This window comes from Corticium candelabrum, chromosome 14, assembly GCF_963422355.1.
Source record: "Corticium candelabrum chromosome 14, ooCorCand1.1, whole genome shotgun sequence".
Lineage (NCBI taxonomy): Eukaryota > Metazoa > Porifera > Homoscleromorpha > Homosclerophorida > Plakinidae > Corticium > Corticium candelabrum.
In genome coordinates, this window is record NC_085098.1 from 6,049,603 (window position 1) to 6,074,983 (window position 25,381).

Genomic DNA, 25,381 nt, shown 5'->3' on the forward strand with positions numbered 1-25,381 from the left:
TCTATAATTCCTGTGCTCCACAAACCGCCTATTTGAAAGTATACATACTAATGCATGGAAGATGTTTCCACGATCTATTACAGTATTGTGACTCATATTTGTTACAGTATTGTGACTCATACTCTGTGAGCATTCAAGCTCTCATCTGTACATTTATCTTTGACCTGTCATAATAGAAAGCAGACAAAATGACAATATGTTACTTCCTAAGTACACTAGAGTTCTCTACTCTCATCTAACATGTTCTGTCTAGGTCTAAGTTGAGACAACAGATCAGCTGAATGGCGTGATTCCAGTCCAGTTCGATTTTTACTCATCAGTGGTTTCATTGCACTCAGTAGGCTCTGATATATGTTCGGGAATAAGATTTCCTGTGCGGCCAGTAGTTGTTTGGTACGATGCCTCTCCTAACCCAATAAACATGAGGTATATGTAGATAGCACATCTAAATCTACTCCATCTACAGGACTTCTAACTAGTAAACAGATAATCAACTTTTAGGGGTCTACAATAATTAAGGATACGGCAGATTAGTGCCACAAATAACATGCACAGAACGTCACAATTAAGATTTGGCAGGGAAGACGACATCCTCCTAATCATATCATGTAAGACTGTCTAGCAAATCCAAAACATTGACAATGAGACTTTCTAGTCAAAGGACCTCATTACGCATACTTTATGCTATATGCCCTCAACTCCAACATCAGTGTTATGGATTTGTCATTGCAAATTTGTCCACCACAAGAAATGCATGCATTGCTTGCATATGCACATCATACAGACTTCGTGACCACTGATGACTGAAGCATGCTAACAGTATAGTATGCCAACCTTAGGAGCTTCAAAACATGCTGGACAGTTCTCTGGTATCACTGGTAATTTGGCATTGCTTGCAAAGCTTCGTAAATCCTTCTCTCTGACATAGACAAATGGCCTGATAACCCGCAAATCACCTTCTCTAAACAAATAGAATTCATACACATGCACATAACTGGTACCATGTATTTTTGTCAGGAAACACTACTTACGTCTCTGTGTAGTGAGCTTTCATAGTGCGAAGAAATCCATTGTGAAAAACAGACATCACAAAGCTAAAGGTAAATATAAATGTAGAAGTTTACCAACACATGCATGTGGGCTCACTGACAGATGGCAGCCAGCCATGTTGACCTGTTACCTTTCTGTCAGATCATCTAAGTGTTGGCCTAAAGCCAGAACGTTGTAACCTTCACGACGAAGACAAGAATACAAACAGCCACGCTTCATTCTGGAGCAGAAACTGCATATCGAACTGCAGATATCAAGTTGAGATGCCTGTTCGATAATACCTGCATATAGCACACAAAGACCAGATGAGCGAACGTAAGACTGTGCAAGTTTCAAGAAACTTTACACCCGAAAAAAGAAATGTTGTATAAAAAGTGGCTGAATTAATGTGCATGGCTCTAGATAGTACCAATGCAAAAGCATGCATCTATAGCCAATGGGGTAGCATGTATGGTGTTTTAGTTTGGATACAAAGGATATACTAAAGTTCAAGCAAACTTGCATGATGCTGCAAACACGGCTGACTTGTACACAATGCTGCAAACATGTTGTAACACCATTCTTTTAAAGACTCCAATTTTTGGCAGTAATGGCTCGCCAAAACTTTCAATAGCCCAGGCTTGCACTCACAAAATGTACATCAGTTCTAGAACATCTGCAACCATAAAACACTACACAGGAATCTAAAAACATAGCTGGCTTCCTTTTCTCACCATATCAATCAAGGTTTTAAATGTCATATGCTTGGGTAATCATTTGTCTTGAGATTACCAAACAGTTCATATGTCAACTCTCATCATCCAGTTACTAGTGTGTATTTACCAAGGTGTGCAAAAACAATCTGATATTGAATACAATGATACAATCATATACCTTGGGTTTCATAAAAATATGGCACTCTGAGATTAGCCAAGTAACCTTTAAGTGGACTAGGGTCATAGGACGACGTTTGAGGGTCCACAGTAACTGCTCCCAAACTGAAATTGATTCCCTGTTAGGAATACATCATATCAATGCTACAAATTAAGCTGCACAGTGGTTGCAATCACCAACCTTTGATCTTGCATAGAACTGGTACTGTTTCAAAGCATGAAGCAAAGACAATGAGTCTTTGCCACCAGATAAACCAACAAGTATTCGATCACCGTCAGCAATCATTTCGTAGTCATTAATAGCCTTCCAAATAGAAATACTCATATCCAAATCAACCACCTGACTATATTCATATCTGTACATACATGTATTGTTTGAGTCATAATCTTCCTTGGTGGTGAATAAAATTTTGGCTTGTCATTTGTCTTGTTACCAAATTTTCCTGCCCCAGTCTGGTTCTTTGTTAGACATGAAGTCAGCACCTGACTCACTTGCAACTTCTCTTGATCACAACCACAACCAGCATGAGGCTGGCTGCAATAAAGACCACCACTACTTTTGCTAATACCTGGAAATTTACACACAGAAGACAGCTTTTCCTCTCTACCAGCTCCTAATCTATCTTCCATTGATAAAATCCTGGAGGCATGCACAGATGACACGGTGTCCTTGCTATCTGGTAGACTGTTTAAGCAACACTCTCGTCCTTTTACAATATTGCAATCACAGTCCTTCACACCAACTGACAGGGGCATCTGAGAAACAATCCCTTGTTCAGACAAGTTTGCACCATTACTAGAATCTCTGATAGTGTGTCGGGGGTAGAAGGGTAGAGATGCAATAATTGGACATATTTGTGTTGTCAACAGCTGTTGCGCTTCACTTGGTAGTAGAAACCATCGCATCTTTTCACCTTCTTCACCCAACATGACTGTCTGATCTCCCAAGTGTGGAGCACCCTAGGATCAAGGTAACTTCCCCACATAGAATTTCCATAAATAGCAACTACATATGTACAATGCAAACCTTATAAGCTACCCTGAATGCTTCCTTTGCACCTTCTAAGCAATCCTACAGAATAACAGCACAAATAGGTAATAAATGACCACTATATGACGTTTCCAATAAAACATTTGTGCATTTGCTTGATTTCTAAATGCCTGGATTCCAGTTTTGTGTCACACAAGAAAGAGGATACTAACAACACTATGCAAAAAGAGGATACTAACAACACTATGCAAAAAGAGGATACTAACAACACTATGCATGAAACTGCCTTCAAAGTATTCAATAAATATTTACGCGAACACAAATCTGAGCTTGACTAAGACGAACAAAAATAAAATAACGTTAACATTCTAAGGAAACCAAAGAATGTCCACATGTAGTCTGTTTGACATAATGCATAAACACAGTGTACACCATAACTACGTGATCTTGTGGTTTAGCCAATTGCACAGCTAAAAAAAGATAGCTCCATGCATATTAAGAAGTATCCATGAAGAAACAAACACAAGAAGAAGAATGATGTAACTTTAAAATGCTTGCATGTGATGTCCAGAAACATAAGAAGTAAAGCAGGCATACAGATGATAGAATCCAGTCAATGCTAATACAGCAGAATCCAGACAAATCATAAAATACAAACTAACTTTATAACCATTCATTATTACATGTTTCATGTCACTGACAGAGTATCCCAGTATTAATTAGTTTTGCCACAAATATACATTAAGCTTCGTTGAAACTCCAGCAAGAATGGAAGAACTGGACTATCCATCAAAGCTTGTGACAATGGTCATGCACATCATCACAAAGATACTACCTCATGCAGACATCTCCTGCCATAGCAAAGTCCTACACAGTCATATCCAATTACACAGAATATTGACATGTGGTTTTTTGGCACTGTGCATGCAGAGTCAAACACTGTACATAAGCAATCCACTGCGTCAGTCATAGAAAAGCAGTTTGTTATAATAAACTGTTCTTTAGCAACCAAAATTCATGTGCCAACCTTAAAACTGTTTGCAGTTGGCAATTGTGCCTTGCTTTCTCGAACAGTAAATTTGCCAGTAGAATAGGATATATTGCCCAACCAACGGCGATCTTTGAATGCCTACAAAATGACATCTAATTAAACTTGCAACCAGTAACTCGTGGCATGCATCACACACACACACACACACACACACACACACACACACACACACACACACACACACACACACACACACACACACACACACACACACACACCGCACACACACACACCACGTGTACATACAGCGCACTATTACTGTAGAATCATAGCACACCTCACCTGATGACGATGATGTCTCCATTCTCCTGTGTCAGGGTTGAAGTTATACTAAATTCAAAACAAACAGCCAAATGCAATAACAATTGTTCATCTTTATCATGTTTAACATCTACAGAAATAAGCATCATATATTATGTTTAGCAGAGTGCCACAAAGCACATTTGTGGTAACTAAGACAAGACTTTGCAAATAAACTAGTTAATTAAAGTAAGAACCAAGCTCAATCACAGAAGGTTGTGAAAGCATAGTTTATATGTTCTCTACATATTAGTTAAGTTAACTAACTCACATGAGGTAACATTTGCCAGCCATGATCAGCAACAAGTACTACAGCTTGGAGAACAAAGGAAACTGTGTTCTCATCCATAAAGTATGGTAAATTCAGCCGCACAACGCCTGGTCTGCAAACGAATCAAGAGCATAGTCAACCATCTTGGAACCATGTGATGTCTTGAAGTCACTATAAATTGTAACCTCAAAATCTCCTTATCTGAATATTCTCGATACCTTCGAAGATGAATTCTGTCCAATCGACTAAGCAAAAACATAAGCTCTGATCTATTATATATATTCAGCACAACACACATTTCAATCTCTCGCATATTAACAAAAACCGTGCTGTCATAAATACATCAAGATAGTTGAAAATCATGCAAAAGCACTCAGCAAAAAATACTACTTTGTTGAGTGTTCCTGTGCAGTGGCATAATTTTCAGCATAGTCATTTAATAAAATTTCAGCTGTCACTATTTTACTAATTGGCTGAATTTACCAGTAAAATACTGCAACTCCATAGACTGTCTTTACGTCATTTACCTTAGCCTGGTAATTCAACTTACCCATCTTCCAATAACAATGACTCAATCTTGAGTGCTAGTTCCTCGTCAATACCCAACAGATCCTATGTAGCCAAATCACCTGTTCAACCTCAGTGGCTATAGTCCAAGCAAACTACATAACCAACCTGTGCATATGGTCCAGCACACATGCAACCTCCACGAGTTTGAATACCAAACATGTCATTGAGGAGAGCACACACGTAGTTGTAATGCAAGAAACGACCAGTTTCACGATGGTTAATAAGAAATGAAAAGATGGGAAGTCGTTTAGCTGGAGAGTCGCCCAATACTGTAATATTAGGATGAGATGCTAATACAGACATCGCACTTCTATAACAAAGAGATGTGATAATGCAACATCCAACAAACCAAGTATTTACCTACAAATACATCATCTACAACAAACTAATCGATAACTGCAAAACCAACTGACTCTGTTTGGCTTACAATTAAACAAATAACTCTAAGTCAAAATATATTATATCTTGGCAATTAAATGTATCAAATTTATCTTGTCTACTGCACCAGTTATTCATTGCAAAAACCAAAACTCACTTGACCAACTCTTCATCCTTCCTGTTAATAATCTCAGTCCCAATAGCCTTGGTACAACAGCACAGCAAAATTACCTACAACACACTCTTCTATAGTGACTGTAACTATACCTCTTTCAGCTGAAATGCAAGGCCTGCTCTGATACAGCCAACTATGTTAGGAGTTCCTCCCTCTTCCCGCATCTCATGCTCCTGCAGATACCTGTGAGATGTTCTTGACACCTGCATTTTCACGGTTACCAACAAAGAAAGCATCAACAAAGAAATACACAAAATGTTGTACGATTCACAATTCAACACATACAAAAAAGACAGTTCCGCCACCACAACTCGTTGGCACAGGACTATTGAACATGCTCTTTTTTGCAACCAGAATGCCTAACAAGAAGAATCAAAGCTATGATCTCACTAATAGAAAACCTTCACTCATTACTGTATCAGCATGAGAACAAGCAGTGTACACACGTACACACACACACACACACACACACACACACACACACACACACACACACACACATGCATGCACGCACACACGCACACACGCACGCATACACACTACTACCTATCAGATGTGCCTACTAGTGACATTATGTTGACATCAATACCTGGTGAGCTGACACCTCCTACAAACTTATGAGGAGACAAGAACACAGCATCCTTGCATACCAATGGCTCTGAAACTCTTCATCGACATAGTCACAGTGATATGTCATAACAGAGACAGAGTCGACATGCTTTACCTACCCATTTACTACAGGATTCATATCTATTTCACAATAAGGACCTAAAGCAAACAACAGTCCTCATATATGGGATTATAGAATCACATCACTTCACTACCTGCAGTTGCATAATCCCAAAATGACAGAGCATTGTATTTATGAAGAAGATGTGTCACAGCTATACTGTCAGTCAAAATTCCAGTGATATTAGAAGCTGCTGAAAAGCAACCAATCAGTTGACGATTTGAATGATGATACCTCTAAACAGAATATAGAAGTAACTGCATATGAAGCATGAAGTCACAACACTACTTTCAGCTGAAGTTCCAAGTCTTGTAAGTCTACAGTACCATCAGCAGCTTCTCTGATACGTATTACCTGAACACAAAATCATACAACTACAGATGGTATGAATGTGGTAGTGCTTACTTCAGTTCCAGCCTCTCTCCAAGGTAAGAGGTTTGAGTGATGTTCAAATGGTCCAACAAAGACTACCTGTAGAACACACGACTACAATAGCAAACTACATGTGGACAGTAGTGAAGAGTACAGTATTAGGTAATAACGTCAATACTGGCTGCTGTTGTGTAAAACTGACTTGAGCAACCTGACAATGTGCCACAAGCTACACTGCAGCATAATGCTGTTTGTTTGCTAATGAAAATCAATGGTCCATCATTCATGCAGATGCAACAGGTAACAAGACAGAGTAGCCTGTCTACACAATTTGACAGTTACCACAAAACGCCAAACAAGCGTCACCAATCCATGCTTATGTCAATGCAACCGAAAACAACATTCAGTCAACTCCATCCACATGTTGCAAATATATACCTCCATACATACACTGGCCAGTAGAAAGCAACTGTGGATGCATGCAGATAAATGCAATCGTGTTTTAGAAAAACTATTACACGCATATCTAGTTGGCATGCACTTTCACTACAAATTTCATATTTAACATTGTAGGTATCGACATAATTATCTGATTGACATTTATGTTTGCCGTTACCACATACCGGCCTTTGATCCCCCGTAGATTTCAGGTTCAGACTGTGAACCAATTTATACACAGCTCCAGTGCATCCGTTACCACAGAAGATGACAGAGTCATGCTCACTTGCATTGACTGCATTTCTTATAATGTCACTGTAATCAAGTACATGTATAGTTAGTCCACATGTTGTATACAGTATATGTCAACAGGACAACTTCAAGAGCTGCAATTTATTAATTAAACTAAAATGAATCACAAATGTTGGTTGACTATTATTTGACATAATCTCTTAGAAGGGGCACAAACCCACTCCAGCATGATAGCGAAACCAGTCTGGCAGGTCCACAAATCCAGTCCAGCAGATCCAGCTATGGCTGGACTTATACTCTCTAGAAACTGAAATTTTGTCGATCGCTCATTGACACACACTTCAGTTTTAATAGTAACATTGAATAACTACTAATATATTTTACTTTACTAGATTTGGTGTACTATGATTTGTGATTCTGGTAGAGTTAACAACAATTTTCTGTCTAGTAATGAAATCAGCCTTAGAGTCGATGTATGACAGACTTCAGAATTAGGGTGAAACACTCAAAATTTGCTTCCACTGCTGCTGCTTAGCATCCCAGTCAGTGCCATAGAGACCCAGACTCAATAGTTTACATCGACTTTTTCAGATAAACACCTATTAACCTAATTAATCATTACAAACTCACTAATTCATCATTAATTCCAATCTCACCGAGCTTCGTGTCTGTAGAGAGTCGACTGAAGTGATGTTACAGTGGTAGTGGTGTGAGTATTACCGTAGAGTGGTAACACCTCAGCCTGTATAAAGTCTTCAATAAATTTCAACGACCTAAAAATCACGTGTCATATTTGATGACGTCAGATTAGTTAAATCTCAATTAATTGCAACTCCAGAACACTCCCTGCTACATTTTACCTCCCAGACGCTGTATAGTCACAATAGACAACTGCAAAATATTGCCCTTAATTAACGTGGTAAACAATTTGATGAAAGCAGCTGCAGTCACCTTTACGCGTCCCGAACGGTCCGACAAACTTGGCATCTCCGCCAATCACGTTGTCATTAACGTAACGTAATAAAACTTCCTTGTTTTCCACTTGGAGAAGATGTGGATGACTTTCAATCTCGATATCAAACAGCTTCCGGTCCCCATGAGGCAAGGCCATAGTCCAACATACGGGAGCTAGCAAGCGCTACGGGACACGAGCAGATCAAGGGTCACATCACACAGTCACAGGTCATGGCAGGGATGCTGGAGCTCGTTCTGTCTTTTCCTGTACTAATTTTGCTACTGAGTGTGGTCATACTAGGAATTCTGATGGTTTGTTTGCAGAAGTGGCTGTTTTCCTAGACGTGTGTATGATGTATGTTGCGTCGTCTGTCCAGATGTATATTGTCTTGTTCGTCACAACGCAGAGAGAACCAGATTTGTGGCGTCATGACAGTGAAATGTATTTTTCGACTGGAAATGGTGAAGAACGAGCGCCATTTCCAAGCCTAGACGACCCTGCGTCCGTCTCTTTGTCTCTCATCGTGCCAGCATACAATGAGAAGGATAGATGTAAGCCTTATGTTCTACTTATTCGTTCAGTCATCTATCTATACCGCTTTGTTTACATGCAGTACCTATCATGCTTGACGAGGCTCTTTTTTTTCTTGAAGAACGCTTGGTTGGTGGTCATGAGGGGCGTGTCTTAAAGTGCGTTAAGTTTTTCTCTTTTTTTTTGCAGAAGGAAGATTCTAGTTTTTCTTATGAAGTTATAGTAGTCGATGATGGTAGCAGAGATTCTACATCAGAGGTGATTTAAGTACAGAAAATATTTTATGAAGTTGAGATGCAAGAGCTGGAGGAAATTAATAGAATTAATGTTTACTTTATTTCTGAGTGCTTTCTAAAAGAGTTAAAATTTGTTGTATTGTTGTAGGTAGTAATTGAGTATTCAAAACGTTATGGAAGTAACAAAGTACGTCTACTGAAGTTCGTCAAGAATCGTGGAAAGGGTGGTGCAGTTCGTATGGTATGCAATATGTTTCCCTTCTTCATATAGATTCATAATTCTTGTCGATATTACAGGGTATGTTGAGCAGTCGTGGCTCAAGACTATTGTTTGCAGATGCAGATGGTGCAACAAGAATTGAAGACCTAACGAAGCTAGAAGATGCATTGTCAAAAGATGCTCCAGATCATGTGACCAGATTTGATTCTAATTATACACATCATTGATCTTACGCATCTCGTCATGTATACAGGATGTCGCAGCTATCTCTGTAGGCTCACGTGCTCATCTCCAGGATGATGCAGTGGCCGAGGTGAACTACAGTTCTGTGACATGTCTCTTGGATAATTATTGTAATTCACATAATAGCGAACATTCTTCCGAAATTTCTTGATGTTTGGGTTTCACTTCTTGGTTTGGTTCTTTTGTGTGAGAGGCATCAAAGACACACAGGTTTGTGTTTCAAATCACTTGGCATCTAATAAACATCCTCAGTCAGTTAAAACAGTTTGTGGGTGAGGGCCTCATGTTTCTTTCAGTAAACTGCATTCCTTTGATAACAAGTACAGTAGTGCAAACTTAGCCTCGCGTTGCCAGACCATCCCCACATCATACTTCCAGGCGAAAAGTATGACATGGCGGGGAAGGGTCTATCTACGTGAGACTAGCGCAAACTGAATTCTCCTGTCCATACTTAGCTCAACAATAGAGAAGAAAGATAAAACAGTAACTGAAGTAGTAAGGTAAAGAAGTTGGTGTCTTGCTAGAAGCCCTAATTTGTCAGGCTAATTAACACATTTCAGTAAGCAAAATTGGTCCACAGTTGAATTGGCATAACTGGCTCTTTCAATTACTAATCAGTGACTTGTAATTTTTGTCTCAAACTGACAGGAACCAAAGTTTAATAGTAAATGTTCAAAGATATACAAAAATTGAGCTCACAATATAATTCTCATTTAATTATGTCCTTGAAATCGTACTGGGAAGCTCTAGATATTCAGGACTAGAGTCCTCAGACCCCCCAAGAAAGTCTTCATACACATGTACCTATGAGTAAGTCATTTTTCTATTGCATGTAATCAGTGTGGCTTCAAGATGTTCACAAGGGCAGCAGCAAGACCCTTATTCAACAGCATTCATGTCAATCGATGGTTTGTCTAATCAACAGCCGTTTGATAAAGCTAGGCACTCAATGAATTTTGTCTATTAAGGGCATTTGATGTCGAACTCTTACTGATAGCACAAAAACTGAACTTGCCCATTTCTGAGGTGGCAGTCAATTGGCATGAGGTGGAAGGTAAGCAGACAGCACCATCACATTTGCATATTATCTGTTTGAATATTTGTTTCTAGGTTCCAAACTGGTACCGTTCTGGAGCTGGCTGCAGATGGCCAAAGACCTGCTGCTTATAAGTTTTCGATATTTGTTTCGCATATGGACTGTCTCTCCAGGGACAAAGAGCAAAACGGATTGACGTATTGATGACTCTAACTTAACCTTTTTTGTATATGTTGCGAAAATGTAAGTTGTGGTCATTGGGCGTTGCCAATTATGTCTGCAATTAGAATGAAAGCCACAACAATCATCAAGTAATAGGCCTTCGCGGAAGTACACATTACGTCACCGGTCACGTGATCGCTGGTCAGGGTCTCAGCACAGCTTGCATGGCGGCGCTGTTCAACTTTACATCGCCTGCGGTGAAGCGGCTGCTCGGATGGAAGCAGGGAGACGAGGAAGAGAAGTGGGCAGAGAAAGCCATCGATTCGTTGGTGAAAAAGCTGAAAAAGAAGAAGGGCGCTTTGGAGGAGTTGGAAAAGGCATTGTCGAACCCTGGCGTTCCTACCAAATGCGTGACCATAACGAGGAGTTTAGACGGTCGCCTACAAGTATCGCATCGTAAAGGTTTGCCTCACGTTATCTATTGTCGCGTGTGGCGTTGGCCAGACCTTCAGAGCCACCACGAACTCAAGGCCGTCGACTGCTGCGAATACGCGTTCGGACTCAAGCAGAAGGAAGTCTGCATCAATCCGTATCACTACCAGCGCGTAGAGAGCCCAGGTAAACAGTGTGTTTTGCGGCCTTTGTTTTGGACAAGCGCGGTTGCTGCTTCCTTTCGTGTTTGCCTCCGCATTTCGCACAAATTTGCCTGCCTAGTTTACTAGAATGCGTTTTAAAATCTTTCATTGTACTGTCTGTTTGTAGTTCTCCCTCCTGTGTTGGTTCCAAGACACAGTGAGTATCCGGCTTCAACACCTAGTCCGTCAACTCACAATGGATACGGCCGCCCTGCGCATCTCGATCCGTTTCACGGTCTTGAGGCAACGCATGGGTCCGTCGTGCATCCACCGCCTCTCACCATGCCTCCCGGCGGTGTGCTACAGCCGTTTCCTTCTATTTTGGATCAGCCAGGATTCCCGGACTCGCCCGATCGTGAATCCCCTCATTCGGATACGAGCGCACTAGACGTGCCAAGCCCGTACTCGCCGGATAAACCCATGATGCCTGTGATAAATCATGGTAAGAAGTCTATGTATTCTGGGGTAGTCGTTTTTATGTTGTATATGCCTGCAGGGCTCCTTCTGTTTGTGCATGCGTACTTCCAGAGATGTTGTACACTGCATGTACTATATTGTAGTAAACAGTACTTGTGGTTGTGTGTCAACAGTTGCTGCCTGATAGAGTCAGGTTTCGTTTATTGAGACAGCTTGGTGCAATGAGTGTACAACATGCTGGTACTTTGTGTCTAGGACTTGCTCCGTTGACTCCTGTTGCTTACCAGGAACCCAAATATTGGAGTTCGATTTCTTACTATGAGCTAAACAGTCGTGTCGGGGAGACATTTCAGGCATCGAAAACGAGTCTAATCATTGATGGATTCACCGACCCAAACACAACCGATTCGGACAGATTCTGTCTCGGTCTACTTTCCAATGTGAATCGAAACTCAACTATAGAGAATACAAGAAGGCACATCGGTCGCGGTGTACATCTGTATTATGTCGGTGGCGAGGTCTACGCCGAGTGCCTAAGCGACAGTGCCATTTTTGTGCAGAGTCGAAACTGCAATCATCACCACGGCTTCCATCCGAGTACAGTGTGCAAGATTCCGCACGGTTGCAGTCTTAAGATTTTCAACAACCAGGAATTTGCCGAATTGCTGTCGCAGTCAGTCAATCACGGCTACGAGGTAGTGTATGAGCTAACAAAGATGTGTGCTATCCGAATGAGCTTTGTGAAAGGATGGGGAGCCGAGTATCACCGCCAAGATGTTACCAGCACACCATGTTGGGTCGAAATCCACCTAAACGGTCCCCTCCAATGGCTTGACAATGTCCTGAGGCAGATGGGATCCCCAGGAGATGGAATCACATCAGTATCATGAGAAGTCATCAACTGTTACAAAGGAAGGTTTTAGTCAAATTCTATGTACAGACGTTGATTTGATCCCTTTTGGTGTTTTAGTCTTATGTCGTATGTGTGTTTACCAAGTGATGAAAATTTCTTTTTTACCTGCATGACATTTGGAATGTGATGGACAGACAGTACAGCCTTATGTATGACAACTCTAGGGTGACATGTATACAGATAAAAATAAAAATAGTTAATGAGTAAGTATAACCTTGAAATTCTTTAATATATGCTGTTTTATCACCAGTCGAAGTCGTCATCTGACCCACCACCAACACTGTAACAGAAAGGTTACCCAGAAAGTAAAACTCACACAGACAATGAAGATTGTAGACAGACAGACACGTGACCATTTTGGCCTGAGTTATAATTGTGCGTTCTCTCATTTTATTACCTTGCTAGAGCATTAGCTGAATGTGATTCTGAAGGGAGACTCCAGTCCTGGAAAAAATGTTGACTGATTTGTTGTATGCTCATAGAAGTGCAGCTTTAATTTAATTCACTAACCTCATCTTGTCTATTTCCATCAACCCTCTTGGTTGGTGCCTCTTCTGCCACCTTTTTTTCTTCTTTTCTCTGGCTGATCAACTTCATATACTTGAGCATTGTTGGATCGATACTCTGATCACTGTTTTGCTCTTGGGTGGGACTACTAATCTTTCCACCAACTTCTCTTTCAGACTTGTTTGAGCCAAACTCCTCTTGCTGTTGCTCTTGTTGCTCGGTTGAAGCAGCTCTCTGTTTTAATTGCTGGCCCATAGAAATTATTGTTAGAAGTAATGCAAAGATGATAATACTGTAAATCACGACATTGTGGTGCTTCGATTTTGGTAAATTTGGTACAACTTCAGATCTACTACCTACTTTTTAAGTACAATACACTTGTTCACAGAAACATGATGGTTCCTTCTTTGGACATAGTGCTCTTTGCATTTCAATTTCTTGCTAGTAGCTCCACATGCACCAGCTTGCTTTCAGTCTCATTACTGTCGGAATTTGGCAATCTAAATGCTTCCAAACAAAGATAGCGACCATTGAGTCAAAGATTTCACTTAAAAGTTTAGCAGCCCGGATGGTTATCTGGTCACAGTCGCACTTTCACTGATGTACATGTATTTGTACAGAATGGGTGGGTATGCTGGGGTAGTCAGAGCCATGTGTAGAGAGCTCTTTACATAGGGTTTTGGGGGCATTATTCAATCAGCTAGCTATATCTGCCAGAATATTACAATACAAGTACATGGAACGAATCTTTCAGTGGCACTGAAATATAAACACTGAAAGGAAATTTGGGCATGTACTGAAATTTGTTCGGCACCAAAACTTCTTGATTTACAGTACCAGCATTTCCAACTTACCTCTTCTCTTTGAAGTCTTTCTAATTCTTCTTTTTCTCTTTGCCTTGCTGCTTCTTCCTTTTGTCTTCTCTCCTCAGCTCGTTGTTGCCTTCTCTTTTCCCAATCGTCATCTTCTGTAGTCTTCATAGACATTTCTTCAATCAAGCCTCTTTGGTCATTGTGAGAGGCAATTGTATTGGGTGAAGGGTTTTCCTCTTCAATGCCTGATCTATGTAACCCAACTGCAGCGGGCATAATGTCGCCCGTTTCGTTTATTTCCACAGTCTGCGCTTTTGATAAAGTATCAGTTAATTGATTATTAGTGATCACTGTCTCACTTACAGTTTGACTGTTTGATTTCCAAGCATTTTCAAGTGAAGGACTGATAATGACCTCATTCATTTCATTCTTATTAGCAGAACGGTTTAATTGTCTCCACGTATTGTCTAGATTTACAGTAGCAACAGCTGGTGATGTAACATTTTCTTCTACTGTGACATGACACTGTTCTTGTGAGCTGGTAAGTTGGGGCTCTGTTGTAGTTAGGGAGTTTTTAGATGGTTCCATTGTGGTAGCTATTGTATCATCAGTGGCAGCTAGCTTATTATCATCAACTGTAGCAGTCAATGCAATGGGCTTCTCAATAATATCAGATTTGACTGTGTGTTCTGAGCTCTGGGTGCCTTCTTCTACACTGGAGACAGACAGTGTTTGCTGTTTATCATAATTAGACAGGCCCATTTTCCAGTTTTCTTCGTTTTCAAATGTTCTGCTTTTGTCTTGAGCAGATCTGGCTACAGTGGCAGCAGGTTTCTCAGCCTCTGATCTTGTCACCCAACCTGAGTACTGAACACGACTCATGCTGCCAGCCTGTGGCCTCTGTGCAACCTTGTGAACAGATAAACTAGACTCTGAGGCAATTCGCCTATCGGCCAGCAACTTTTCAACCCTGGAGTCTCCTGGTAGGATGTCCATGTCTGTTATAGGTGGCTCAAAGAAAGACTGATTCTGAGGCAATGGCATGGTACGACTAGAAAGAAATGTTTCTTGTGTAAGCCTTTGCTGAAATGCTTGATAGGATCTCTCTAGTTCCTACGTACACAAAATTACTACCCTACAACAGTGCATTCTTGTTGCAAAGTGTATACTGACCGCTGCCTCATTCTCTAGCCTTTCAAATGTCTGCTTGGTTTGTTCTAAGAATGCCAGTGACTCAACTGGAGGAAGATCTACATCACTTGAACTTGAGTTGAAAACACGGCGTTCAATTCTTTGCATGTGAGACTGATCAGAATTCGTAACATGAGGTGCATTTTGCTGGCCTCTTTTCTGAACTGTCAGCGGACTGTGTGCATGTGTCAAATACTGACTTGCTTTAGTGCTGTCTGTTACATGGTGTGTTACACCAATTCCCAAAGATCTACAAGTTCCAACTCAATTTAAAGTTAGAATTCATCACATTTATTAGCGAGAAGTACTTGAGATGTCTATTTGTTCTTCTCGAAGAATTCTGGAACTCAGCCTCTAAAGCTAAAAACCAGAAAGTTGCCCAGACCAGATGGATTTAATCTCCATTCATTTCACAATATTCACAACAGCCTGGCTGAAATAAGACTGGCAGACTGGCTAACTAAAAATTTGTCCTTTGCTGCCTGCCAGCCTGTCTGTTTGCACCACATCAATTAATTAATAATTACAACTGCTTAATCTGGTTTTAATGTGTGATACTGTACTTTACAGTTGAGTCAAAAGAAAGTTTGTCTGTCTGTCTGTCAATACAAAGCAATACGGTAACTTATGCCTATGACTCAAACAGTCCTCTGCTACATTAAAGTCAGTATTCACCTATCTGTAGGTTGTCTGCGGATACATGAACCCGAGGTGCCATGCTGTGAATTGACAAGGTAGTTAATTAAATGCTATGAGTAAAACCAAAAACATATACTGTACTACACTGTGTACCCTCAAAGTATGAATAATAGCATGTGTAATACCTGTATGTGTTTGATCTTGTAATAAGTGAAGATCACGAAGTTCTTTTCTCAATTCCCTTTCTTTCAGTTGATACTCATCTAACTGATGCCTTAGTTCACGACAACAATCAACCTTTAGCATCAAACAAGAATTAACAACTTCATAATTTTATTGAAAATTATACAGACTTCGTGCTGCAGTCGACTCATTAGCTGCTGCTTTTCATGATCTGTTACTAATTGTTGCTTTCTGGCTGCATCACGAAGTTGTCTGACTTCATACCATAGCTGCTGCTACAAACAAAAACACTGCACAATGAGCTTTGCTACCATTTACAAATACTCCTCTAAATGATGACAATCAATGCTTACCACTTCTAATGATGGCTTTGACATTTGGACTTTGAGATCTTTGATCAATTCACATTGATCTAAACAAAGTCATCAGTGAGAGTCTCAGACACTACAGCCTATTCCTGACACAGCAGTGTTTAAACTTTGCTAAAATACAAAATTCAAACACAAGCAGATGCAAAGCAGCTAAATATTGCAATCTTGCATGTGCCACTTACAAACAGTCCACGACTACCAAACAGCACAAACATCATTTAGAAATATTGTAAGAATTACATAGCACATTAACTTAATTACCACATCGCAAAAACCTCAATTAATGATCTTAGTCTGGAGCACTGTTCAGTACATGAACTATTCTGCATATACTTTAATTAACATTTGTCCACAACCTGATAATTTCTTTTCACTCTCCACGACAGTTTCTCTTAGTTTGCTAGATAAAAAAATGATTTGGTATAAGAAAAAGTAACAAATGAATCCAACTTACTCTCGCAGGGAATTCAGTTCTTTCCTCAAGTTTGTGTTTTGCACTTGGAGAGACTCACAGTCTTGCATCTACAATGCAGCAATTTGTCAACTTTGTTCTGTAGAAATAATGCTTTAGTATTAATTAGTATAGTCTTCCTAAGGTTCACCCTCTACCTAGCTTCCAGCAGAAATACCAGAATTAGCACAATTTTAAATTTAATAGTGGCAACAGCAAAAATCAATAACACTAGCACTCTCTAGATTGACTGTAACATGTCTATACCTACCTTCAAATTTCTTCTAGAGCTTTGCTCTGCGCTCTGTTTCAAAGCGTCATTCTCTTTTTCCGCATTTCTTAGTCTCAACTACAAATAATCAACAAATCAACAACAGTGACTCTCTCTAGAACTGATGGCTGCAATAATTTTGTGTCGTACTACATGCACAACACATGCCTGAAGTAAAACCTAACAAATTTTTGAATTACAGTATTATTAAAATGCAAGTAGAAACGCTCTTTGACATTCAAGTCCAAAGTTATTTTTGTAATCCAATTGATTATAGAGTCTACATATATTAGCTAATAAGTATTAAAAATCCGTTACCTTCATAGTCGACAATAATTCTTGTTGCTCTGCCAGCTCTTCTAACACCTTGCGATGTGCACTTTCTTCTTCTCCTAGTCTGTTTTCTTGATCTACAGATATATTTGCATAACACGTGTCATCAGGGCTTTCGAGTGGCCGCTATGCGTACATGTAGATGTACACGCGACCAACATGAATGTCCTGCTAGTTTCTATATGTGTCTTTGTCCATTGCGTTTATTTGATGTCAATATTCGACATGTATTTCCGTTCACCAGTCGTGAATGGAATGACGCCTCATTCTGTCAGCTTGAACCCACCAGCCAAGCGGCTTGTCCTAGTTTCAATAGACGGCGTGCGCGCCGACAAGTTTTTCGGACTAGACTTGGACGGGGAGACTCTGGCTCCATTCTTACGTGAAATTCTGCAGACACGCGGCAGCTGGGGACTGTCCCACACAAGAGTTCCGACTGAAACAAGGCCTTGCCATGTTGCTCTGTTGGCAGGATTTTACGAAGATGTGAGTGCTGTAACAAAGGGATGGAAAGAGAATCCGGTCAACTTTGACTCTATTCTAAACCAATCTCGTCGGGCCTGGTGTTGGGGTAGCTCGGAAGTGTTGCTTGTGTTTGATCCCGCCGACGGGACGGGACCTCATCACGTGACCACATTCATGTATCCCGATGAATATAACGACTTTGGCCAGGCTGATGCTACCATTTTAGACTCTTGGGTATTCGAACGAGTGGAGAAGTTTTTCCAGGAGGCTTCAGAAGATGCTACTACACAAAAAGAAATAAACCAAGAGAGAGTCGTGCTATTTATTCATCTCATGGCCACAGACACAATCGGCCATGTTCACAAACCTTTCTCTGACATGTACTTGAATAATATACGTAAAGTAGATCGTGGCATCAAGCGTGTGGTTGAAATTATTGACAATTTCTTCCAGGACAATCAGACTGCGTACATTGTGACTAGCGATCACGGCATGACCGACTGGGGATCACACGGTGCCGGTGACAAACACGAAACTGTTACACCTCTGGTAGCATGGGGAGCAGGAATTTCTGGGCCTGAGGTAGAACATGCAGACACACCTTTCAGGTCTGAGATATCGCCGGACTCGTGGGGACTAGGTGGTTATCTACGAAAAGATGTGTCACAAGCAGACCTTACACCGCTAATGGCCACTCTTATTGACATCCCCATTCCTGTCAACAGCGTAGGGACATTACCATTGTCATACATCAATGCCAGCTTAAAATTCAAAGCCTATAGTATGATGACAAACGCTAAGCAAATGCTCGAACAGTTGGTTGTGAAAGAAAGTAGAGTTAAAGCATCAACCCTTCAATTGCACTATAAACCATACGAACCACTGAGTCCAAGTAAGCGGATATTGGCAATGCGAGAGGTTGATGATGCAATTCGTTCGGGGAAGTACACGACTGCAATTCACAAGGCAAATGACTTGATCAAAACAACCAGTGAAGGTATGCGGTACTATGAAAAGTACGACCGGTACTTTGTGGGAGCCACTGTTGTTATTGGATTTCTTGGTTGGATTATTTGTATTAAAATCCACATATTCAAGAGTAATCCAGATGGAAGTTTTTATTCAAACTTGCAGTCAACCTCATCACTCATCACGTTTGCAGTTTGCTCTGCTGCTGTTGTAATCGTCTTTGTCCTGTTTACACTGTCTTCTCCTATCACTTACTACTTTTATTCAATGCTTCCCCTTGTCTTTTGTTATTACATTATACACCATCAGACCCTACTTGTCTTTGCTGTCGGTAATCTTCAGTGGCGTCAGCGATACGTTGAATATACCTTGACTGCTGTATTAGCTTTTCTTATGATGGAGATTCTCATCTTCAGCTTCTACTGGCGCAGTTTAATATTTGGTGGTTGTTGTATCCTTGCTGTGTGGCCACTAACAATTCCGTCCATCTGTACAAAGAGGGGAGTACCAATTGTTGTAGGTTGGATGTCGGCCTGTCTTGCTGTAGGTGTCTTTCTCCTAATTCATCTTCCTGGGCCTGAGCATAGCATTAGGCTTATGTCAGCCGGTGTTGTCGTATGTCTCATGCTTGTGTCCTATTGCATTTTTCTATTTGAGACAGGAGTCTTCAGACAACAAGAAGTTATGAGCAGGGATGAGAGAAAGCGCAGCAGGTGGCTGCTTGGACTTCAGCTCTCACTTACACTTCTATCTGCGTACATTGCGATAGATACTGTACTCAGAAGGAACAGAAAACTTGGTCTCTCTGCACTGAATCAAACCCTAAGTTGGTTGGTCTTACTGGTTTCATTCTTTCTCCCATCAAGAGGTTCAAAACTTGTTCTTCTGCGATTATTGCACATTGCTTTAACCTTCCTCCCTCCATACATTCTTCTAACAATGGACTATGAGACAATCTTCTATGCAGCACTCTGTGTACTTCTGTTCTTCTGGTTGCAATTAGAGAGCCTTGTTAGTGATAAAAATTCAACGTCTCTGACATTGCTTCGGTTTGATAGTGAAGATGATGAACAGCCGGAACAGAGAGAGATGACATTATCTGATATTCGAATTGCTGTCTTCTTCCTGTTCTTCATATTGACTGCATTCTTTGGGACAGGGAATATTGCAAGCATCAATACATTCAACCCATCAGCAATTCTATGCTTTGTTAGTGTTTTCAACCCATTTGTTATGGGTGGTCTTCTCCTGTGGAAAATGGCCATTCCATTTATTCTGGTGTGTGCTGCTGCTGCTGGTGTGCAGCTAGCCTTACAAATTCCAGTCAGACAACTGTTCATGGTCATCCTACTGATATCAGACTTTATGGCATTGCACTTCTTCTTCATGGTAAAAGACTATGGCAGCTGGATGGAGATTGGTATGAGTATTAGTCACTTCGTCGTCATGATAACAATGACAGTGGTAGTTCTGCTGGTGTTTACCCTGGCTCAATTACTGACTGGTTCTGTTAAATTGTTTGACAAGAAAAATTTAAAAAAGATAATATAAACAGCTTGACAGGTTTAGTTCTATGAAATAGTCACCTGTGAGAAATTATTCTATATGACTACAGCATTGGTAGTTGAAGTTTGTTCGATTCTTTCATTCTATATATCTTACATATATAGAATATGCAATTGACAATTGAAAAACAGTTGCGTCTATGAGCGTGTAAGTTGCGGTTGGCGGCAAGTATATGTTACTTAGTATCCATTTCCAGCCACATGTGCGAACGTGCATGCACACACACACACGCGCACACACACACACACACACACACACACACACACCTGAGAAAGAGACAAGATCAGGGACGTACCAAATTATTTGCAATATAACTCAAGAAATACACTATGGAGCTCCTTGCTGCCAAAAAACTGACAAGACTCTGACAAGCACTAGACAGTCAATCCACAGCATTGTTTCTTCCTAATAGTCCAAAGTACTTTACAAATTGGAATCAGCAACTGCACCTCCTACTGTGTGACAAAAGCACTACATTGCCACGAGTAGTCAACCACAAGTACTTGTGCTCTATGAACACAGCACTTACTGCACCCATAACTGCCATAGTCTATTGGTTGTAGCTGCAATGCACGCACAACGTTCTTCTGACACACATAACTGATAACTACTTCCATATCATGTGCCCGCTTTAGTGCAGTGGAGCAATGTGAGGAGGATTGGAGCCTAAGCGATTGATTGTGTAATCACATGTGGATGTAAATTTGTAACAATAGCTTCTCTGCAGCATGTGAACATAATTTCTAATCGAATGTAACAAATCGTTATCATTCTTCCTCACACTACACTCTTGTAGCAGTCACTCACTGATTCAATATGGTGCCCAGACTTTTCCATGCTGTCATGTAACACCTTGTGTGAATTCTGGGTACATGATAACAGCAGTAGTTGTCGCAATAGCAGCATGGAAAAAGTCTGGGCACCATATTGAATCAGTGAGTGACTGCTACAAGAGTGTAGTGTGAGGAAGAATGATAACGATTTGTTACATTCAATTAGAATATGTTCACATGCTGCAGAGAAGCTATTGTTACAAATTTACATCCACATGTGATTACACAATCATAGCTGACAAGTTCCGAATCTCATTACTGTATTAGTTACATCATCCTAACCTTTTAGCCTTTCTTCTTTAGCTTCCAAGTTGCCAAGTTTCTTTCGTTGTTCCTCTACATATTCCTTCTTGAACCTTCAGACCATTTCATTCACGTAGCTAGACCATGTCAATGCATCAGGTTGTGTTTGTGTGCTCACGTTTCCAGCTTTTCTTCACACTTTCGTTCACTTTGTTTCTTTTCAGTTTCCAAACAACTCTCCTTCAATATAAATTGCTCTTTCATGTTGTGAAGTCTCTCCTCTTCTATCTTAGCAGCTCTAAACACAAATACAGCATTGTTACAGTCTTAGCCAATTTCCACATGAACTGCAGTATTTGTTGTGGTGCAAAAGTATACAAAACGTTAGTCCCGAATGATATTCAGACAACCTTGTATTCAACTCTGCATCTCTCTTCACGGCTTCCTCTCTCATTCTCACAACATTTAGTTCTTCTAAAAGACTCTGCCTTTGTGTGTGGAGTTGTGCCTCTTGATCCTAGCCGAGCACAATCCACTTGTTAATTAAGAGACACAACAACAAATCAACAAACAGGTAGACTTGTTGTTGCCGCTTCAGCCTTTCTATCATTTCCTGTTCTCGCTGGCGAAGTGCTTCAAGATTTTCTCGATACTTTTGATCAATCTAAACTTACCAAAAAACATTGTTAGTTGATTAGTGTGCGCTTGCATACCACAACACTTATGTACACACACACACACACACACACACACACACACACACACACACACACACACACACACACACACACACACACACACACACACACACACACACCGCCAACCTCATTTCTTGCTCGACTAATCTCTAATCGACACTTCTCTTGCTCCTGCAGTCTCATCTGAGTCAACTGTGTCTCTTTAAATTGTTCTACCTTCAGCACAAATGTCCATCTCTCTTCAGGAACAAAGCAATCTCAAACTCATGGCATGTCACATCACCTGCAAACGTGTCTCAGCCCTTGCTCTCGCATCACACTGCCTCTGGTAAGCTTGCATCCTCTCTTCCAAGTTGAGCTGCGTTGATTCCTCACTGTCAGCCTGACGTCTAGAGAATTCATTGTCTACTTGACGTAGTTTTTGATCTAAAGATTAATCCAACTTGTGTATTTCAAAAAGACAATATAAGAGAGACAGAAAAATGAGTCTTGCCTAAAGAAGTTGCTGTCTCTTTGCTTGAGTCATCAAAAGTTTGTGTAGCAGTGTCTGAGTGTGTTGTACTATGCTTCTGCGTTAGCTCAGACAGTAGCTGCCATAGAAATCCTGAGACGTACCACTTTATGATACAAATTGAAATGTACATACTCAAACATACATACATACACGTACACATACGTATAAGGTATATGTACACATAGATGCTTGCATACATACAGACGAGTACATACATGTACAGACCTTTTGATTCAGTGGTTGCCAGTCCCTCCTGCAAGATTACAAACACACAATAACAACCTCAATACAAACACAACCAAACCACACATAAACTAACAATTTTATGGTAAACTTCAGAGTCTGGTTTAATACAGAGTAGTTTTAATAAATCTCCACCCACAAATACCTAGAAAAAGCACAGATGAAAAAGTATGCATCTTCTTCACCAATATGAGACATTGTACCTCATCTAGTTTAGTACCAGATTCAGGCAGAAATATGGCCATTGTGTATTCATATCCACAACGCTGAAGGTGGTCAACTACCAAGCTATTGGCCACTTTGTCTGCCAACGTGTTGCCTTGCTGGTTGGACAGATTTCTATCGTGTGAAGCTGGACTTAAAGGCTGGGATTCATGCAGCAAAGAGACGAGACGACTCCGAAGCTGTGACTGAGAAACAACATATAAATTGTGTGAAATAGAATTGCAGTGGTTTTGTGATTGCATTGTCCGATGGAATGTCTGTCTGTGTGACTGTCTGCCTATCCGTCCGTCCGTCTGTGTTTGACTCTGTCTGTCTCTGTGTGCCTGTCTGTTTGTCTGTCTGTCTGTCTGCCTATCTGTCTGTCTCAATACACATATTTTCCATTTAAATCAAATGTTTACATTATGAGCAACCTAACACAACAAGACCATTACACTCATGAAGCATTCAAAATTATACTGCGCAAACTACATTTCGACGTTCTAATCTCGCTATGCTAATGAGTTTGTCTGAGACGACTTTTGCATTGCAATGCTGTAGAGTCACTGAAATAATTGATCACCACTTAGTCTTGAAGTCAGTCTCATTTTGTCTTCCTTCTTCATCCCTTGCACTCTTTGCCAGCTTGTTCTAATATCTAACTGCTTGTTCACCCAAAACGGCCAAAAAGTTCAAAAACAAGAGGAATGACCAATAGACAGGACCCTTCTGGCAGAAGCTCAGAATTATATTTGCCTCTTTCTTCTCCTCCTGTTTCATCGCTGCTACTCCTTCTTCTCTGGAGGCTACCTTCACTGAGTCCAAACACCATGAATGAGCCAAAGACACATCTAATTCGATGTCTGCACCTGAATCTGGGTCAAAAACAAGGATGTCCGACCTCTTGTCACTGTTGACGTACCTGTATTGTGGCTCTAGTTTGTGCAGCAAGTCGAGTTGAGAAAGGCAGTTAGACCATGCTGACACAATTGAGTCATGAGTGTGCACTGGACCACCACCAGTCTTACAAGTGATTAGATCAGAGCCGTATATACGGCTCTGGATTAGATGGTATCCTTGGATGTCCAGTTCTTTGCCACAATCACAAATGTCTGGCTGTCCGTCTGTCTGTATATGTATGTATGTATGTATGTTTGTATGTATTTATGTATGTATGTGGCTCAATTGGTTAGAGTGTGCAGTTGGAGATTGGCAACATCCGGGACCTTTGGGTCAGAGTTTGACCCAAATACATAAATTCCCTTGGGCAAGAACCTAAAATACAATTGCCTCTCTCTCCGGAGTGTCAGTTCTGTCCAGCAAGTATGAAGTATGAAGTATGAAGTATGAAGTACAGCAACTATGACATACCTAGTGACACGATAGAGTGACTGCTGAGGCAGCAGCAGCAGCAGCAGCAGCACTCCCAGGCAACAAAGATGAAGAAGAACATGATGACATATAGTAACTGAGTCTAGATTGTACGGTAGCAAGTATTTAGTATCTGTAACCTGGGCCCTAAGTGTCCTTGTAATAAAAAAATGTATGTATGTATGTATGTCAACGCATACTGTTTCACTCACAAATCATTCAGCGTAACATTTTGATTTACCAAAGACAGTCAACTACATAAACAACGAAATTTGAGATAACAAATCAATCAATTTTGTCAAGAAAGTAGACAGATGCACTTTGAGATATTTATAAATATATATTCAGATTTGCACCTCCATCTGTCTCGTCGTCGGTCGTCTGTCCGTGTCTATTCACACTCATTTCTGTCTCGTTGTTTGTCTCTAGAGCAGTCAGTGCGTTTTTCTATTTTCTACCTTCAACGAGTCGAGCAGCCCCTTTCCTCGAAACGACTCGAATAAACGCAATCGTAAATCTTCTGCGCTAAGACTTTCTGACTTATCCATGTCGGACCGATGCGCGCCTTGTAACTCCGCGCTTGCGCGTGTCTTAAATGCCCTCGCAATTTCGTACCTAGTCCTCTTCTCGCGCGCACTCCACGTGTTTTAGCACGTGCTTTTTGTTCCACTCGCCGTGTTCAAGTCTACACGTACAATACAGCGTACAGCACAAAGTCC

General features: G+C 40.7%; 5 protein-coding genes across 7 annotated transcripts; 3 read left to right on the forward strand and 2 right to left on the reverse strand.

The window, feature by feature from the left end:
• Nucleotides 1-128: 128 nt before the first annotated feature.
• On the reverse strand, nt 129-8,574 carry LOC134189497 (uncharacterized). 3 transcript variants are annotated; one of them, XM_062657788.1, is made up of 27 exons: nt 8,402-8,574; nt 8,311-8,341; nt 8,107-8,223; nt 7,384-7,513; nt 6,794-6,859; nt 6,677-6,742; nt 6,483-6,624; nt 6,387-6,426; nt 6,248-6,324; nt 5,944-6,017; nt 5,751-5,861; nt 5,641-5,687; nt 5,211-5,415; nt 5,086-5,147; nt 4,721-4,780; nt 4,536-4,647; nt 4,247-4,294; nt 3,941-4,042; nt 2,950-2,994; nt 2,492-2,882; nt 2,289-2,425; nt 2,104-2,226; nt 1,924-2,041; nt 1,181-1,331; nt 1,032-1,094; nt 835-961; nt 129-407 (listed from the first exon to the last, which is right to left on the reverse strand). In XM_062657788.1, the coding sequence occupies exons 1-27, from the start codon at nt 8,559-8,561 to the stop codon at nt 216-218; spliced, it is 2,997 nt and encodes a 998-aa protein (XP_062513772.1). In that variant the 5' UTR covers nt 8,562-8,574; the 3' UTR covers nt 129-215. The 3 variants fall into 3 exon arrangements, 2 of the variants coding, with proteins under 2 accessions (XP_062513772.1, XP_062513771.1); XM_062657787.1 differs by having other exon boundaries at nt 2,289-2,882; XR_009971501.1 differs by having other exon boundaries at nt 392-407; nt 835-956; nt 2,289-2,882.
• Nucleotides 8,575-8,585: 11 nt separating this feature from the next.
• On the forward strand, nt 8,586-11,001 carry LOC134189501 (dolichyl-phosphate beta-glucosyltransferase-like). Its single transcript, XM_062657791.1, has 11 exons — nt 8,586-8,716; nt 8,782-8,956; nt 9,019-9,065; nt 9,126-9,194; nt 9,321-9,413; nt 9,470-9,583; nt 9,646-9,705; nt 9,762-9,845; nt 10,476-10,543; nt 10,604-10,689; nt 10,746-11,001. The coding sequence occupies exons 1-11, from the start codon at nt 8,636-8,638 to the stop codon at nt 10,865-10,867; spliced, it is 999 nt and encodes a 332-aa protein (XP_062513775.1). The 5' UTR covers nt 8,586-8,635; the 3' UTR covers nt 10,868-11,001.
• Nucleotides 11,002-11,053: 52 nt separating this feature from the next.
• On the forward strand, nt 11,054-13,047 carry LOC134189500 (mothers against decapentaplegic homolog 9-like). The gene is made up of 3 exons (XM_062657790.1): nt 11,054-11,451; nt 11,596-11,910; nt 12,141-13,047. The coding sequence occupies exons 1-3, from the start codon at nt 11,058-11,060 to the stop codon at nt 12,773-12,775; spliced, it is 1,344 nt and encodes a 447-aa protein (XP_062513774.1). The 5' UTR covers nt 11,054-11,057; the 3' UTR covers nt 12,776-13,047.
• On the reverse strand, nt 12,874-25,210 carry LOC134190380 (centriole and centriolar satellite protein OFD1-like). Its single transcript, XM_062658832.1, has 25 exons — nt 25,121-25,210; nt 23,291-23,497; nt 23,164-23,232; nt 23,070-23,097; nt 22,824-22,934; nt 22,614-22,756; nt 22,457-22,546; nt 22,213-22,296; nt 22,043-22,149; nt 21,811-21,930; nt 21,672-21,745; nt 17,542-17,633; nt 17,224-17,301; nt 16,956-17,023; nt 16,858-16,901; nt 16,484-16,542; nt 16,301-16,405; nt 16,133-16,244; nt 15,617-15,668; nt 15,291-15,558; nt 14,481-15,230; nt 14,160-14,423; nt 13,309-13,551; nt 13,196-13,242; nt 12,874-13,078 (listed from the first exon to the last, which is right to left on the reverse strand). Exons 1-25 carry the CDS (start codon nt 25,208-25,210, stop codon nt 13,042-13,044), a joined length of 3,342 nt encoding a protein of 1,113 aa, XP_062514816.1. The 3' UTR covers nt 12,874-13,041.
• LOC134189498 (GPI ethanolamine phosphate transferase 1-like) lies at nt 17,642-20,681 on the forward strand. Its single transcript, XM_062657789.1, has one exon. The coding sequence runs from the start codon at nt 17,716-17,718 to the stop codon at nt 20,539-20,541; it is 2,826 nt and encodes a 941-aa protein (XP_062513773.1). The 5' UTR covers nt 17,642-17,715; the 3' UTR covers nt 20,542-20,681.
• Nucleotides 25,211-25,381: the final 171 nt, after the last annotated feature.